A 13509-nucleotide genomic window follows, 5' to 3' on the forward strand; every position below is an offset into this window, starting at 1 on the left:
ATTTTGTTTTTGAATATTTATGTGTTATGAATGTTCCAATTATGTTTTCCGATTCATTAAGTTCTATTTTTTTTTTTTTCTGGAATTACAGACAAGTTTAATCCATCTGACACTTGCCTGTAATGCCAAAATAGTATTTTCATTTTAGAGCTAGATTATTGTACATGCAAAGATGAAATGCTATATACTATACTAATAAAATATTAAATACCATTGCTAGAGATATTGTATATTACTCAAATAACATGTGCCATGATAAGATAGCTACATTTATGTATAAGTGAAACATACATACATAGATAAATATATATACCTATATAAAATGAATATAAATATACACATATAAAAATACACATATATAAATGAGTCAGAACTATCCAGAGGCTGAGTTCATCATTTCACTAGGCAGCAGTTTTCATAAAATTTGCACATGTACAATGAGTTGCAGAGGCCTTTCTTATTTGAGCACTGTCCAAATTCGCTTGATAGTCTAACAGCAAAGTTGATGAAAGAAGGAATCATGCAGAGACATATGTTACGAAAATCCCCCAAACACAGAAGTGAACACATTTCATACAGAGTTAGAAATAATTTTCTTACCTATTTTAGTTGCACTGTAAATATTCTCAATGGGGAAAGCACCTCCTAAACTATAGAGCAGAACCTTTGCAAGTGCTGGGATCAGCTGGGTTGTCGTTACCAAGACATTTACGCAGTTACTCCTAAGACAGGGAGGAAATAACACTATTTGTTTTCTAATACTAAATACCTTCTAATAGTACATTTTTTAAATTGCTGCTGCGGTCTCTCAATTCCATAATAAGTAGCCCAATATAACCTAATTTACAAATCACTTAACAGTTATTTATGGAGTGTCTACTACCTGGCAGGTACCATGACAGGTGCTAGAAATACAACCCCAAATAGGAGAAATAGGAGAAAAAGAGCAAAAAGAAGTTAGAGATGAATGATGTTTTTCTTCCCCTCTAAATCACAAGCTAGACATGGAGAGAGACAAGTCAATATATATCTGCTATATGAAATATCTTCTGTAATAAAGATCTCCTTAGGTCCTTGTGGGACCTCAGAGAAGAATACCTACCTCAGCCTTCAGCAATCATGGGAAGGTTATCAAAGCGGGGACGGCCTAGCTCTAAGGTTTACAAGTATCCAAAGCAGGTATTTTTAGGGTGATAGGACTCTGCGTCCCAGGGTTTTCAGAGCCCGGGAAAGTAAAGAAGGTGATAGGTTGGGTAACAGGAGTTTTTGGATTTTGTACAAGAAACAGCACAGAGAGTCCCAATCAAGGGGCTGACAGGTGAGATCCTGAAGTTAAAGTGGAGAGGATCTTTACTTAGTATAGAAGGGACCGAATGCCTGAATCTCCTCTTCAGCAACAACAAAGGGCAAATTGCACTTAATGGCCCCAGTTTTAATCTGTCTATGAAGGCCCTACTATTTGAGAGTGAGAATCTCCCATTTTGCAATTTATAGCTGTTGTTTTCATAACAGTACTTGGGGTGGGGCGGGGGGAGGAAGATAAAGGAAACACCAAGAGAATGGGAATTATGAGGCAGAGATCCTAAAAGAAGAGACTTGGTCCTTCCTTCTGGATTATGGGGCAATTGATCTGACCTGTCTTGAGGGGCTCAAAACTACACTCATGAAATTGGGAATCTGAAGGCATGTATCCAAGAATCTTTATTAGATATTTTGTATCATGAGCCTTTAATACATATTTGTAGGAGCCATAAAATAGTCTCCAGAATTCTCTAGATTGATTTTCAGAAACTTGGTCTCAATGGCAACTTAGAAGAGAAACTGAATGCTAATTTTTCATGGGTATGTATATGCTTAGCCTTCAGTACACTTAATATTATGCTTTATATTCTTTAGATATATCATATGTAAGGAAAAACTATAATTTATTCAAAAACAAGTATAAAACCTTTATAATTATAGCCTTTTAAAATATGTTCATTTCTAAATCATCTCCTTAGATGTGATTTTATAATAGAATCTCTGACTCTTTGAAGCTAATGATGAGGTTTATTGACTTATATGGAGTAAAGAAACAAAGACTCCTAGAGGTAGAAGTTTAATAAGTTATCATCAATACAATCCTTAACTTTACTGTTAAGGAAATAAAGACCTAGAAAGTGACTTCCCTATTATCAGACAGAAACTCCTCCAAATAAAAACTTATTATTAATAATACACAAACTCATTACTAAATTGTGACACAGTTCTACATAATATTTTGTTAAGGTGTTATTCAATGTCACATATTGATGAAAGTTACAGAATGAAAACATGGTGGAATGAAGTACAGGCTTTTTAAGTTTAGTTTTTAAGTTAGGTTTTGAAATCTTGATTCACCACTTATACTGTGTGATATCTGGAATTATATCATTTCTTTTTTAATTACAAACATTGCATAAATTTATATGCAACTTGTAATGCACTATAGTTTTTAAATTACAAACACTGCATGTATTTAGAAACTGCATGTATATTTGTAAAATGCAGGCAAACATAAAGAAGAAAATGAAAAGCATCAATTATTTAACCATGCAGAGATGGAAACTGTTTCCCCCATTTTATGCATTTACTTTCAGAGTTTCTGTTTGTGTATAGATTTTTTTTTTACCATTAGGATCACACTATATACATAATTTTGTATTTTCACTTTTTACATTTGCTTATATTATAAGCCTATTCATTTATGTTATATTATCTATTATTCCCCTTCTCCCAACAAAATATAATGTGTGCAATCTACTCTCTCATGTGACTATACCATCACTTTTTAAAGTTAAGCTTGGTCACTTAAAAGGTTTTAGATTTTTCAATATTACAAATAATGCTTCCTTACATATAAATTTTTCCTATGCATTTGATTACATCCTTTGACTATATTCATACAAGAGGACATAGAGACAGAGGTACAAACTTTGTTAATGGCTCTGGTATCTAATTAGCAATATTTTGTATAAGCATCTGTTTTTCTGCTATCCCAGACATTTTGTGAAAATCACCAATATGGTAATATATGTGGATAACTTATCAAATTTCATGGTTATGAAATCTTCAGTGTATAATGACTTATTTTACCCTTCATTTCTTTTTATACTTTATTTCTTAAAAATCACATACCCATGTAGTTCCTTTAAGACTAGGCGTTTAATAATAATCTCTATGCAATATATTATGTATAACATATGTAATCTTTATAATAATGTAATAACCTGTTTTTTTTTTTAACTATCTAGGAGACCTCTTTTAGAAATAATAAAAGCTGTTGAACTCTTCCCCAGAGAAATTCTACTACATTCTACACAGAATTCCAGGAGCTCAGGATTCCTCAAATCCCAGCTTTCTTGACCTTTGGTCTCCATGTCACCAGTTACAGAGATCACCAGGCGGCAAGTCTCATTTTAAAACAGCTTTAATTGTTAGACAATTCTCCCTTACGTGCAGCCAGAAACTCCCTTCCTAGGATTCCTACTCATTTGTTCTAATACTCTCCTTTACAGACACAGAGAGAAATGTAATTTTTATTTCAGCCTAACATCTCAAACAATTGAATCAGTAATATTGTTCCGTAAACGACTCTTCAGACTAATATCCTCGGTTCCTCCCTTCGACTGTTCCTTTTACGTGGTTTCCACAGCCTAAACCCTTCTGGCCACTTTGCTAGACACAGATGCTTCAAATATGTCACAGCCTCTATTAGAATGTGGTACCTAGAACTGAGCAAAGTATTCTGTTCTGGCTTCCCCCACCGGACCCAGGAAGCTACTGCCCCCTCCCCATCCCATTTAGGCCATCTGCTATCAGTGCAGTTGCTGGTCATGGCACACAGCTAGAAGCCAAGTGTAGAAAGATTTGACACACACCCATTTACTTCCGTGTTCTGAATATTGGACTTTCCTTTTACCCTGCCAAGGTTTTTCTATAATCTGATTCAATCACAGTCCAAATAGTCTTTCTTTTAAATTTCATGTTACCCACAAATTTGCTAAGCACGCTTTTATTTACTCATCTAACTCAGAAATAAAACTAGGAATAGGATAGTACAAAGATTCATCCCCACCCTACAAGCTATCACTTTCCAGATTTATTTTATTGATTAGGATTTATGGCACATGGTGTTCAACTAATTATAGGTCTATTCAATTCTATAATCTACACCAACAAGTCAGTGTTTCCCTTTTAGTTCAAACAACCCAAAGGTTCCAATTTTTTCAAGAGCTTTTTAAAAACTATTTTGGTGTATATTATCTATAATGATCTAAACGACTTAAAACATGCACTCTTTGTGTAAATAGTATTGTTTTATTTTGCCATCATCTCCTATACTTTGTCACTAACAGTGTTGTCTTTTTTTTTCCATTAAAAGTCACATGACCTTCCTGTAGAGATTATCAGCGGTTATGAAGAGAGAAGTTTAGAGAGATGGGATCTTCTGGTTATTCTGAGAAGTGGCAAACCCCATCTTCTATTCCAACACACACACATACACACACATACAGATTGAAAAATCACTGGATTCAGTGAATTCTTAGGTCCCTTCAAACTCTAAAATAGTCTAGGAATTAAAACATTTTTATAAATGTTGTGCTATCAGGACTATATCTTCAATACAATAAATATAGAAACTGCAACAAGACCACTTACCTCGTACTAATAATCGATAAAGATTTAAGTGCATTTGTTAGCCAGGAGTCTGTCAGACCTTCAATCTCTGCCCTTAACTGCAGCCATGCATCTCTCTTGGCAGGGCCAAGGAGTCCTGCAACACCAAAAGGCAAGGCAGAGTCAAGAGATGAACCTTTTTCAAGAATACCTAGTTTGGTCTCCCTTCTGTTGAGTACAGATAATTTTTATTCCAGCCTATATCAGAAATAGAGAGACTGATTTATATCAATACTAATCCTTCATTTCAGAATTGATTACCCATTTATTTCACAAATATTTATTGAACAAGTTCTACATATCAGGTATTGGGCTAAAAACTGGGGACGTAACAATGACAAAGTGGGTCACAGTTTCTGCCCTCACTGAACCTAGAATCTGTCGTCGTGGATGCCAATCCTTTGAGGAGTTTTGACCACTTCTGTGCATGGGTCCCATTCCAAGACTGTGACGCAACAACAGGACCAGAGGAGAAGTCAGGTCTACCAGCCTCATATGACAGTCACATACCTTACATATTTTGGCTGTCTGAAAATGTTTAGCTTCTTAAGAATTACAATTATTACCATTTTGAAACAGTAACAATGGCTTTATCATATGTAGATTTTAGAGTGTTTCTAATATTAGTGCCAAAGCTATCACATATACTTTGTTTTATAAAAAGAAGTTAAAAATTGTGTTGAAAATTCTGTAGTATATGACACAATTATAGACAATTGTTGAAAACTACTGAAGTTACAATAAGTAGGTATGCTAATTTTTTATTTCAGCTCTTGCTTATATGATAAAAGAAGATCATGTAAATCTATCACAAAAGATTCTTATTTTAATCATATTTCAGAATATTGGGAGCACATAAACAGCTGGAGCATTAAATCTTTTAAAATCAAGATTTATACATCTAGCAAGTCTCATTTGTCTTTATTCAATATAGAAATGCTAATATGTCACAGAAAATTAATTCTCATGTCATTATTTAGGCATTTTAAGATATAACATCATTTATTAGTAATCTTGTTTTACGAAAGTGTCTTGTATAGACCATTGAAGTGAATTAGGAAACCTGAGCTGTCGCCCTAGAACCCGGGGCAAGTCAGTAGCCTGCAGGGGCCTATTTCTCATTTGGAAATGAAGATCTTCCATTTTAAAAGCTCTCTTTCAGTTCTAACATTATTATTGTCTATAGTTGCACATTTTTTTTTTCTTCTATTGTAGTTACTGAGTATCTGTTGACCATTTGTTATGTGTCTCAAGGCTAGCGAGGCACTGGGGACACAAGGTGAACACACCGTCCCACCCTCATGATAAGTATGGGTGCGTGTAATTTATATACTATAGGTAAACATTTTACTATCTATATTATATTCTATGACATATATGTGAATATACATTAAGTATAGTATGCAGAAGTACATTTAGCTGTATCATTCATTTTAGATACTGGTTTATGCTCCTCAATCATCCTTTAAAAAAAAGGTGAGAAATAAACAAACAAAAATTCTGAGAGGAGCATCTTATATGATCTTATTGACTAATCTTAGGATCCTGCCCTAAAATTGATACTAATAAGACAGATGATCAAGGTTTATTATATCAAGAAGCACATCCTGGATCTTAGCTTTGATGTCACAGATTTTGACATCACTTGTAATATATAGATGAGTATACTACCTACAGAGTATTTGAACTTTTAAAAATCATGATAATCATAATTAACACTATGCATGGGAAAGATATACTGTGAGACAACATTCAATTTTTAAAGGGATAAAATAGACTTGTTGAAGTCTTTGAAGTGACATAAAGCACTGTTTATATTTATTTCTGATAGGATTCCGGAAAGGCACTGATTGCTGACAACTCAGCTTCAATGACTGGGGAGCTTATCTTTAAACAGGTCTTCTTCCTTCTGCCCCAAGCAGTTCCTCTGTCTGATTTTCACTGATAGCGTCCCAGCTGAAGGCAGGTAAACTAAACACCCTGCTGTGAATCTTGAGGAAATATCTGGGGACGAAGAATTCTCGATTTCCTTTGACGGAGCTGCACATTTTATTTTGCAGTTGGATTCCCTGCCCCCACTCTAAGACATTTAAAATTCTGGCTCAATAGACATTGTCATGAGCTCTTGATAATTTATTTTATAGCAGGATAGTCCCTTATATAGAATACGGAACTATAGTTCAAGCTCTACCTCTATCTAGTGCCTTTATTCGATTTAAAAAACCACACATACCTCCGACATTGTTCTTGTAGGTGTTATATAATTCTTTTACTCTTCTGTAACGAAAAGCCAACTTCCTCATCCAGTCAACCCCTCCTCTTACACCTGTTGGCAAACAAAGGTTTGCACTACTTGCAGCTGCATGGAAGCCATCAGTTGCAAAGCTGTAGGTACTGCAACACCCAAAATATATTAAAAAGAAATAAAAGAAATAATTACATGTGCAAAACTCCATAGCTGAATTTCTGTAGGAAATAGCGTACTAAAAGGCATGGCTTACCTTAAGTCCTGCCCATTATCATCAGAGGAAACATCATCTATGTGAACTTGATCACACTCCTGTTAAAAACATTGCAAACGTTATTTGTTTTTCTACACTTCATCTTAACCAAAAGGCCAGAGCGATAAGCTATTTTTTTTTCAAGTGATGCTTGTCACCCTGATTGTTTGGTTTTTCCACCTTTCTCTTTGATCTGGCAATGGCCAGAAGATGGCAGCATTTGCCCATCCATCCCCCCATCCCACTGGGAAAAAAAACGGCACCGTTTCCCCTCTGCAAGATCTAAATCCAAGAGTGCTATAAAAAGGGGCCTGAAAATATATGGTGTGTAGATTTCTTTAGAACAATTTAAATATAATTTTAGTCTTAAGATTATTGATAAGAAATTCTCTTTTGTATCTATAATAATCACAGGTGTTCACTCTTAGCCACTTCTCCGTTGCTGTGGTGTATGGAAGCAAAGCTAATCTGAAGATACACAGATATACGAAACTTGTTTGGTCTGAACACCTTAGGCGGTTACTATTACATCTTATTTGTTGAGAAGAAACAGAAGTGGTTGATGATTATGTTGTCCTGTGAGATTTCTATGACTTCCTACTTTTTGCTGTGCCAAGGACACCATGAAGGAACCAGGCTGGTATTATTTTTAAAGTCCTGGTCTTTTAACAGAGAAAAAAACTAATCGCCACAGAAGCCGGTGTTATTTATTTATTTATTTTCCTCCTCTGTTCAAGTTTTAACATCTTTAAACTGAAAAGAATACTTATAAGTAAAAGGTAAATAATAAAGATTTACCATCTCCAATGTGCTACAGACTCAGAGGAAAATAAACTTTGGGTACAAATACCCATATACTTGACAAAGCTACAATGCTCAGAAAAAAATGGTAACTTTTCTGGACAAGAATTCAATTCTTTGCTGGTTTTAAAAGTCCTATTTTATCTTCAAATAATCTGCAAAATTCCAGTGAAACAGAACGTAATCTGAAGGTGGAATCTGGCTAGAGTATTTAAAATACCTAGTACTTTCTAACCTCTGGATAAATATGGTTTAGCCTTTGGGGCCTCTTTTCCCACTGTGAACTATTTCAGTCATTCTCACAGATTCTGACTGTACACATAGTCAAAACCATTAAAAACCAATTTAAAAATTATTAACTTTGAAAGTAAAATGCCATACTAAACAGAGGCTTTTCAGCTACTATTTCTATTTGTTATAGGACTTGGAAGTATCTGGCAGTGAAATATTTAATATCTCATCTCCAGGTTTCCACATGGAATAGATTAGATCCTGTCACAGGTTGAGAACGAACTAGTTGACTCAGGTGTCTTTTAACATATAAAACTTAATGACTAGACCAATCAATAAAATTTTAGTATATAACTTGAGAATCCAGGTAAATTAATTTTAAAGGTTCGTATAACTTACATAAATTAAGTGTTTAGTAAGTTTTGAATAAGTCTCCACCTATATTCATAGGTAAGGAAGGGCCCTGAAGAGGATGTTTCGGTCATCCAGATATACCATACCCCTACCTGAGCTGAGGCACAATCTGTCACAGAAATCGCTCAATGCGTCTTTGTTGAATAAATGGCAGAAGTCTAAACAAATGACAGTTCTTGACGGAATTACCAAAATCATTTAAATTTTCTAACGCAAACTTATGGCAAATGAAATAATATTCTAGATGGTAAGGACTGTAAGAAGATATTTATATCAAGAGTGAAGGGGAGGGTGAGAGAATTGGGTAAGAACTGGGGTCACAGGAGTCATGGCGGGACAGGCATTTAGAACGATTCTTCCCCATTTTGAGCATTTTTGAGCATTTGGTGAAAGGAGTACAGTCCAAACTTTAACCAAAGGAGGCGTTATGCTTCCAGAAAAATCGCAGGGAATAGTACTACAAGCAACAGTAGTAGCAGCTGGATTGGGCTCTAAAGGAAAGAGTGGAAAGATTTAACTAGTTAGCAAGAAAGTTGGAAATAAATTTCTTCTCCCAGAATATGAAGGCAGCAAAGTAGTTTTAGATGACAGGGGTTATTTCTTATTTAGAGATGGTGACATTCTTGGTAAGTATGAAGACTGCATTAAATCACTACTGAAATGGCATCACATGAAGCTGCTCATTCCACTGAAGTTCTAAAATCTTTCATCATGTAAATAATTTCCATGTCTCTTATAACTAATGGTATCTAAAAAAAAAAGATGGGAGGAAATTTTTATGAAATACCCTGGTAATTAGATGTTATTTTTATTTTTAATATCCTCTTATCCTAATTTTTAGAGAAATTCCTCTGACATTTCAAGTATTAACTCATACGATTAATTTTACCCCCAAACTCATTTTTTTTATTCCCGAGGACATCAGTATATCAAACTTATTGGACCATGAGCTCCATATTTGAAGTTATGTTTGAGGTTTCTCCAAATGGAACTTCTCTTTAAATTTATGCCTAGTTAACTATGCTTATTGACTCTGGACTCCTGCCTGCGGATTACAGCCCAGTGAAAAAAACCTGAACTTCAATCACTTATATTTTTAGAAAAATCTAAATAATTGTTCTTCAATTAGTTTTCACTCAGAGGAACTTTGCAGGAATCATTTTCACCCAAACCTGAAATACTAAAAACGGCATAATGCTCTGGCTTTAACAAATTTCAGTATGAGAACTCAAACATTTGGGATAATTCTGATACTAATCTCACATTCTTTAATTTTGTTTTATAAGGCAACCTCAGTGTTGTCACTGATCTTTATCATTTATAATCCACAGCAGTCTTCTCTCACTTTTGTGAGCCTGAACTCCCCGGTGCCTTCTTTTCTGGAAGTTATTCTAACTAAAATAACATTTTATTTAAACAGAGAATTCTCTTCTTTGAGGAGGAGTGTGAGCATCTGCCTTCTCTGCATTTGGGCAGGATATAGCAAAGTGTCTATCAGGAGGGTTCAAATGTGTATCTTCTAAGGAATTATGTGAAAACAGCTGCTACTACATATGTTGCAGTATCTGTTGAAGAATTTGAGACTCAAATTAGATTTTTAGGTTAAGAAAAGAAACCTTGAAGGATTAAATACACAAGGAAAATAAAACAATAGGCTAATGAGGGAGTTACGTTCTTGAGGAAGTTCTTTGTCAGAAGCAGAAATAGCTTAATACTAGTTATGAAGCTCATGATAATCTGTGCTTATAAGAGGTCTACTGAAATAAAAAATTGAGTGAAAGTAGAGTTTCAAAATCAGATGCAGAAGGATACTGGATATGTATGTAACTGTCCTGAATGATCTTGAAAGCTATTTAGATTTTATTAGTTTTAATGTTTATCTCACTTAAGTCAATAATAAGCTTTTGAATTTCCTTGGGCACTTCATCTGAGTGAGTGAGTGAGTGTGTGTGTGTGTGTGCGTGTGTGCGTGTGTGTGTGTGGCATGCTTGTGTGTGTGTGTGGATGTATGAGAATTTGATCAATTTATATGCAGAGACCTAATCATTTCTTTGATTAAGTTAGATACTAAGTTTTGTGTTTGAGTCAAATAAAATTTTTGTCACATTCGAAACACAACTAAAAAGCTATAATTATAGAAAAAAGTCAATACCAATATTTTCTCAGTTAATATTTCTACCACAGATCCTGTCAGGTATTTTTAAGTTATCTTATAAAATATGTAATCCAAAATTAAAATTCTTAAAGCACTATAGCTGATCATTGTTTCTGAGATGCAAATATGCATGTCAAACTTGCTAAAGGTATTTGCAAATTCATTATATGCTACTTTCACATTCTCACTTTATTATTCTGTTAAAAGTTGAGTGGCAAATTTATTCCATCTGTCTTCTAATGTGCCAGTAAAATAGCTAATAGGTCATTTATTCCATTTATTTCTAGTAAAAAATAATTAATAAAATTAAATAAAAACTATGGAGCTTGGATAAAACCACATAAAATTTCCTTTGTCTTTTACCTGTTTAAAAGGACTAATAATCTTAGAATTCTCTTTAGAATGAGACTAATCCATTTTAACCAACGTAATGTAAGAAGTTATCACTCTATATAAAAAATTCAAGTTCCAAAAGGTTAAAATGTGTTTCTTATTATCATGTATATATAAAATCATTTTATACACTAGATAGGAATAAGTAGCAAGATTAATTTAAATCAAGTTTTAGAGAGGTGATTATTGTTATTATCTAAAACTAGAAAACTTGCCTGGGAATACTGATTTTTCATAATGTCCATTAAGGAAAAAAAATAAAACCTCTTTAGACAGACAGTAATTTTATTATCCAGTAAAAACAGTGACTCACTGAAGAGAAAAAAAAAAATACTATTACACAGATTTCCAGCATACATTTATGGGATATGCTGAATAGCACAGTTTTTGTTCTTATATCTCAACTGTAACGAAAACTGGATTCAAGACCTTGTCAATTTAAAAAAACATATTGAAGACACTGACTAACTTTTCTTTCTCACACAATTGTGTTAATTTCAGCATGGTATGGGGGCCGAAATATGTGCTCTGGAGACAGATAGATGTCAGAATTTCAAATACCAGTTCTACCACTTAGTTAGCAAGTAACTACAAACATGATTTCTATGCTTGTGGACTCTACCATTTCACCTCTACAAAAATAATGTGATAAGTGTATTAATTTCAAAAGGCTGTTAATTAATAGAAAGTCCAATATAAAATATTGAGCACAAGGTGGGGATTCAGTATAATAATCTCCCTCTTCATTCATGATACGATTACAAACACTTTTATTCCACTGCGAAACCATGAGATAAAAAATAAACTTAAATATGACATTTTTAAAAAAGAAAGAGGTATCTCTTTCATCATAGCTGCGCTTGACAGAGAAGTACTCCTGCCCAGTGCCGAGCTACACGGTTATATCAAATTTCATCTTCTGCACGCCTAAAAACTCAGACATTAACACACAGATTGTATACCTTATTATAGTACTTATTCCCTATCCTGAGGCTATTTTTTCTTGGGTCCTTTCATTTTGTTGTTTTTACTTTCTCTTCATTTGAGGTTGAAAATGGAAAAGATAACTTAGGGGAAAAAAAAAGAGCGAGAGAAAATAAATGCAGTCAAACCAGTCAGATGTGCTACGTAAATAGCTCTAGCACTGTTTTATCTGGAAGGGGTGGAAATGAGGAATGATAATGTTGTCTAAAATTAGATGTCAGGTTCCCTGCAAAATTTAATGACCCATGTTAGCACCATGAATAGCATCTGTGACTACTGTCCAGTGATTAACCTAAATAGTATCCTGGTTAGTAATCTGGAAAAGCTAATGCTGATTCCAAAGGCTCTGAATGGGTTGTGATGGAGACACTACGAGGGCAAGAAGCTGTGTGCAGGGGTGTACGTGTGGGGCAGCAAAGCAGACTTGCTCCTCTTCTGAGATATTTTTGTTTTAAATATGTGCCAGTACTTATGCAAAATTCATTAACATAATTTAACTTCTGTTTACATTTGTATGCACCATTTTTCTCTTGACAGGAACTTTACTATTTTCTTGAGCTAAATTTCTATCTTTCAGTTTCCTTGAGGTTATCTGCATATGTAGAAACCATTTAAGAGTTTTAAGATTTGGATACAATTATTCTTACTTTTTAAAATTCTTACCTCTAAATCATTAAAAAATAAGTGTGTATCAGCAAGATTAAAAATCATTTCCTCCATTCGGAGTCCAAGAGTTACAGCCATGGGGGGATCCTGAAAAGAAAATGCATATATAAGGTAAAATTTAGTAGCATATTATTAATAAAAATATTTTAAATGTATATTTTTGTGGGTTGTTGGGATGGGGAGACTGTATGGATTTTTACCTAAGATTCAAAAGTTTTCCCAATTATCTGTAAAGTGTCTTTCCAAAGAGTTATCTAAGACATACTACATATACAGATAGATCTATGAATTTACAGGGATTTATAAGCACATAAAGATGACTTAGGATGCATTTTCACATAAAGCTATATGTTCACGAGAGGAGGAGTAGGAAAGCAAGCTATTTTATATGATCCGGTTTACATATATCTCTATGGAAAGTCCTTTAGAGGACTCTATTTGGATGGGGTACTGAAGAATGGAGCAGACTTGTTAAAAGAAAAGGACATCCTTTTAAGAATGATGACAAATAAGTAGGAATGGGAAAAATGCAGGTCTATTAGATGTTTGCAGGACTTGAGTGGACAATGTCATCTGGAAGTGGGATAAGAAGAGCTGGTGGAGCATGATAAAATAACCATTTAATTATGAATTGCGTTTTGATCAACAGGCAGTATTTACCTGCAT

General features: G+C 34.1%; 1 protein-coding gene and 1 pseudogene across 6 annotated transcripts in view; one reads left to right on the forward strand and one right to left on the reverse strand.

Annotated features, from left to right (window-relative positions):
• The window catches only part of EYA4 (EYA transcriptional coactivator and phosphatase 4), a 228315-nt gene that overhangs the window by 8311 nt on the left and 206495 nt on the right, over nucleotides 1-13509 (reverse strand). For all 6 annotated transcript variants that reach the window (XM_011356201.1, XM_011356198.1, XM_011356199.1 and 3 more), the window contains 5 exons: nucleotides 12841-12930; nucleotides 7200-7258; nucleotides 6932-7092; nucleotides 4681-4795; nucleotides 601-722 (listed from right to left, as the gene is read on the reverse strand). In XM_011356201.1, the coding sequence (XP_011354503.1) occupies nucleotides 601-722; nucleotides 4681-4795; nucleotides 6932-7092; nucleotides 7200-7258; nucleotides 12841-12930 (547 nt within the window). The remainder of the gene's footprint in view (nucleotides 1-600; nucleotides 723-4680; nucleotides 4796-6931; nucleotides 7093-7199; nucleotides 7259-12840; nucleotides 12931-13509) is intronic.
• LOC105289499 lies at nucleotides 8974-9345 on the forward strand (annotated as a pseudogene).

This window comes from Pteropus vampyrus, unplaced genomic scaffold, assembly GCF_000151845.1.
Source record: "Pteropus vampyrus isolate Shadow unplaced genomic scaffold, Pvam_2.0 Scaffold24, whole genome shotgun sequence".
Classification (NCBI taxonomy): Eukaryota; Metazoa; Chordata; class Mammalia; order Chiroptera; family Pteropodidae; genus Pteropus; species Pteropus vampyrus.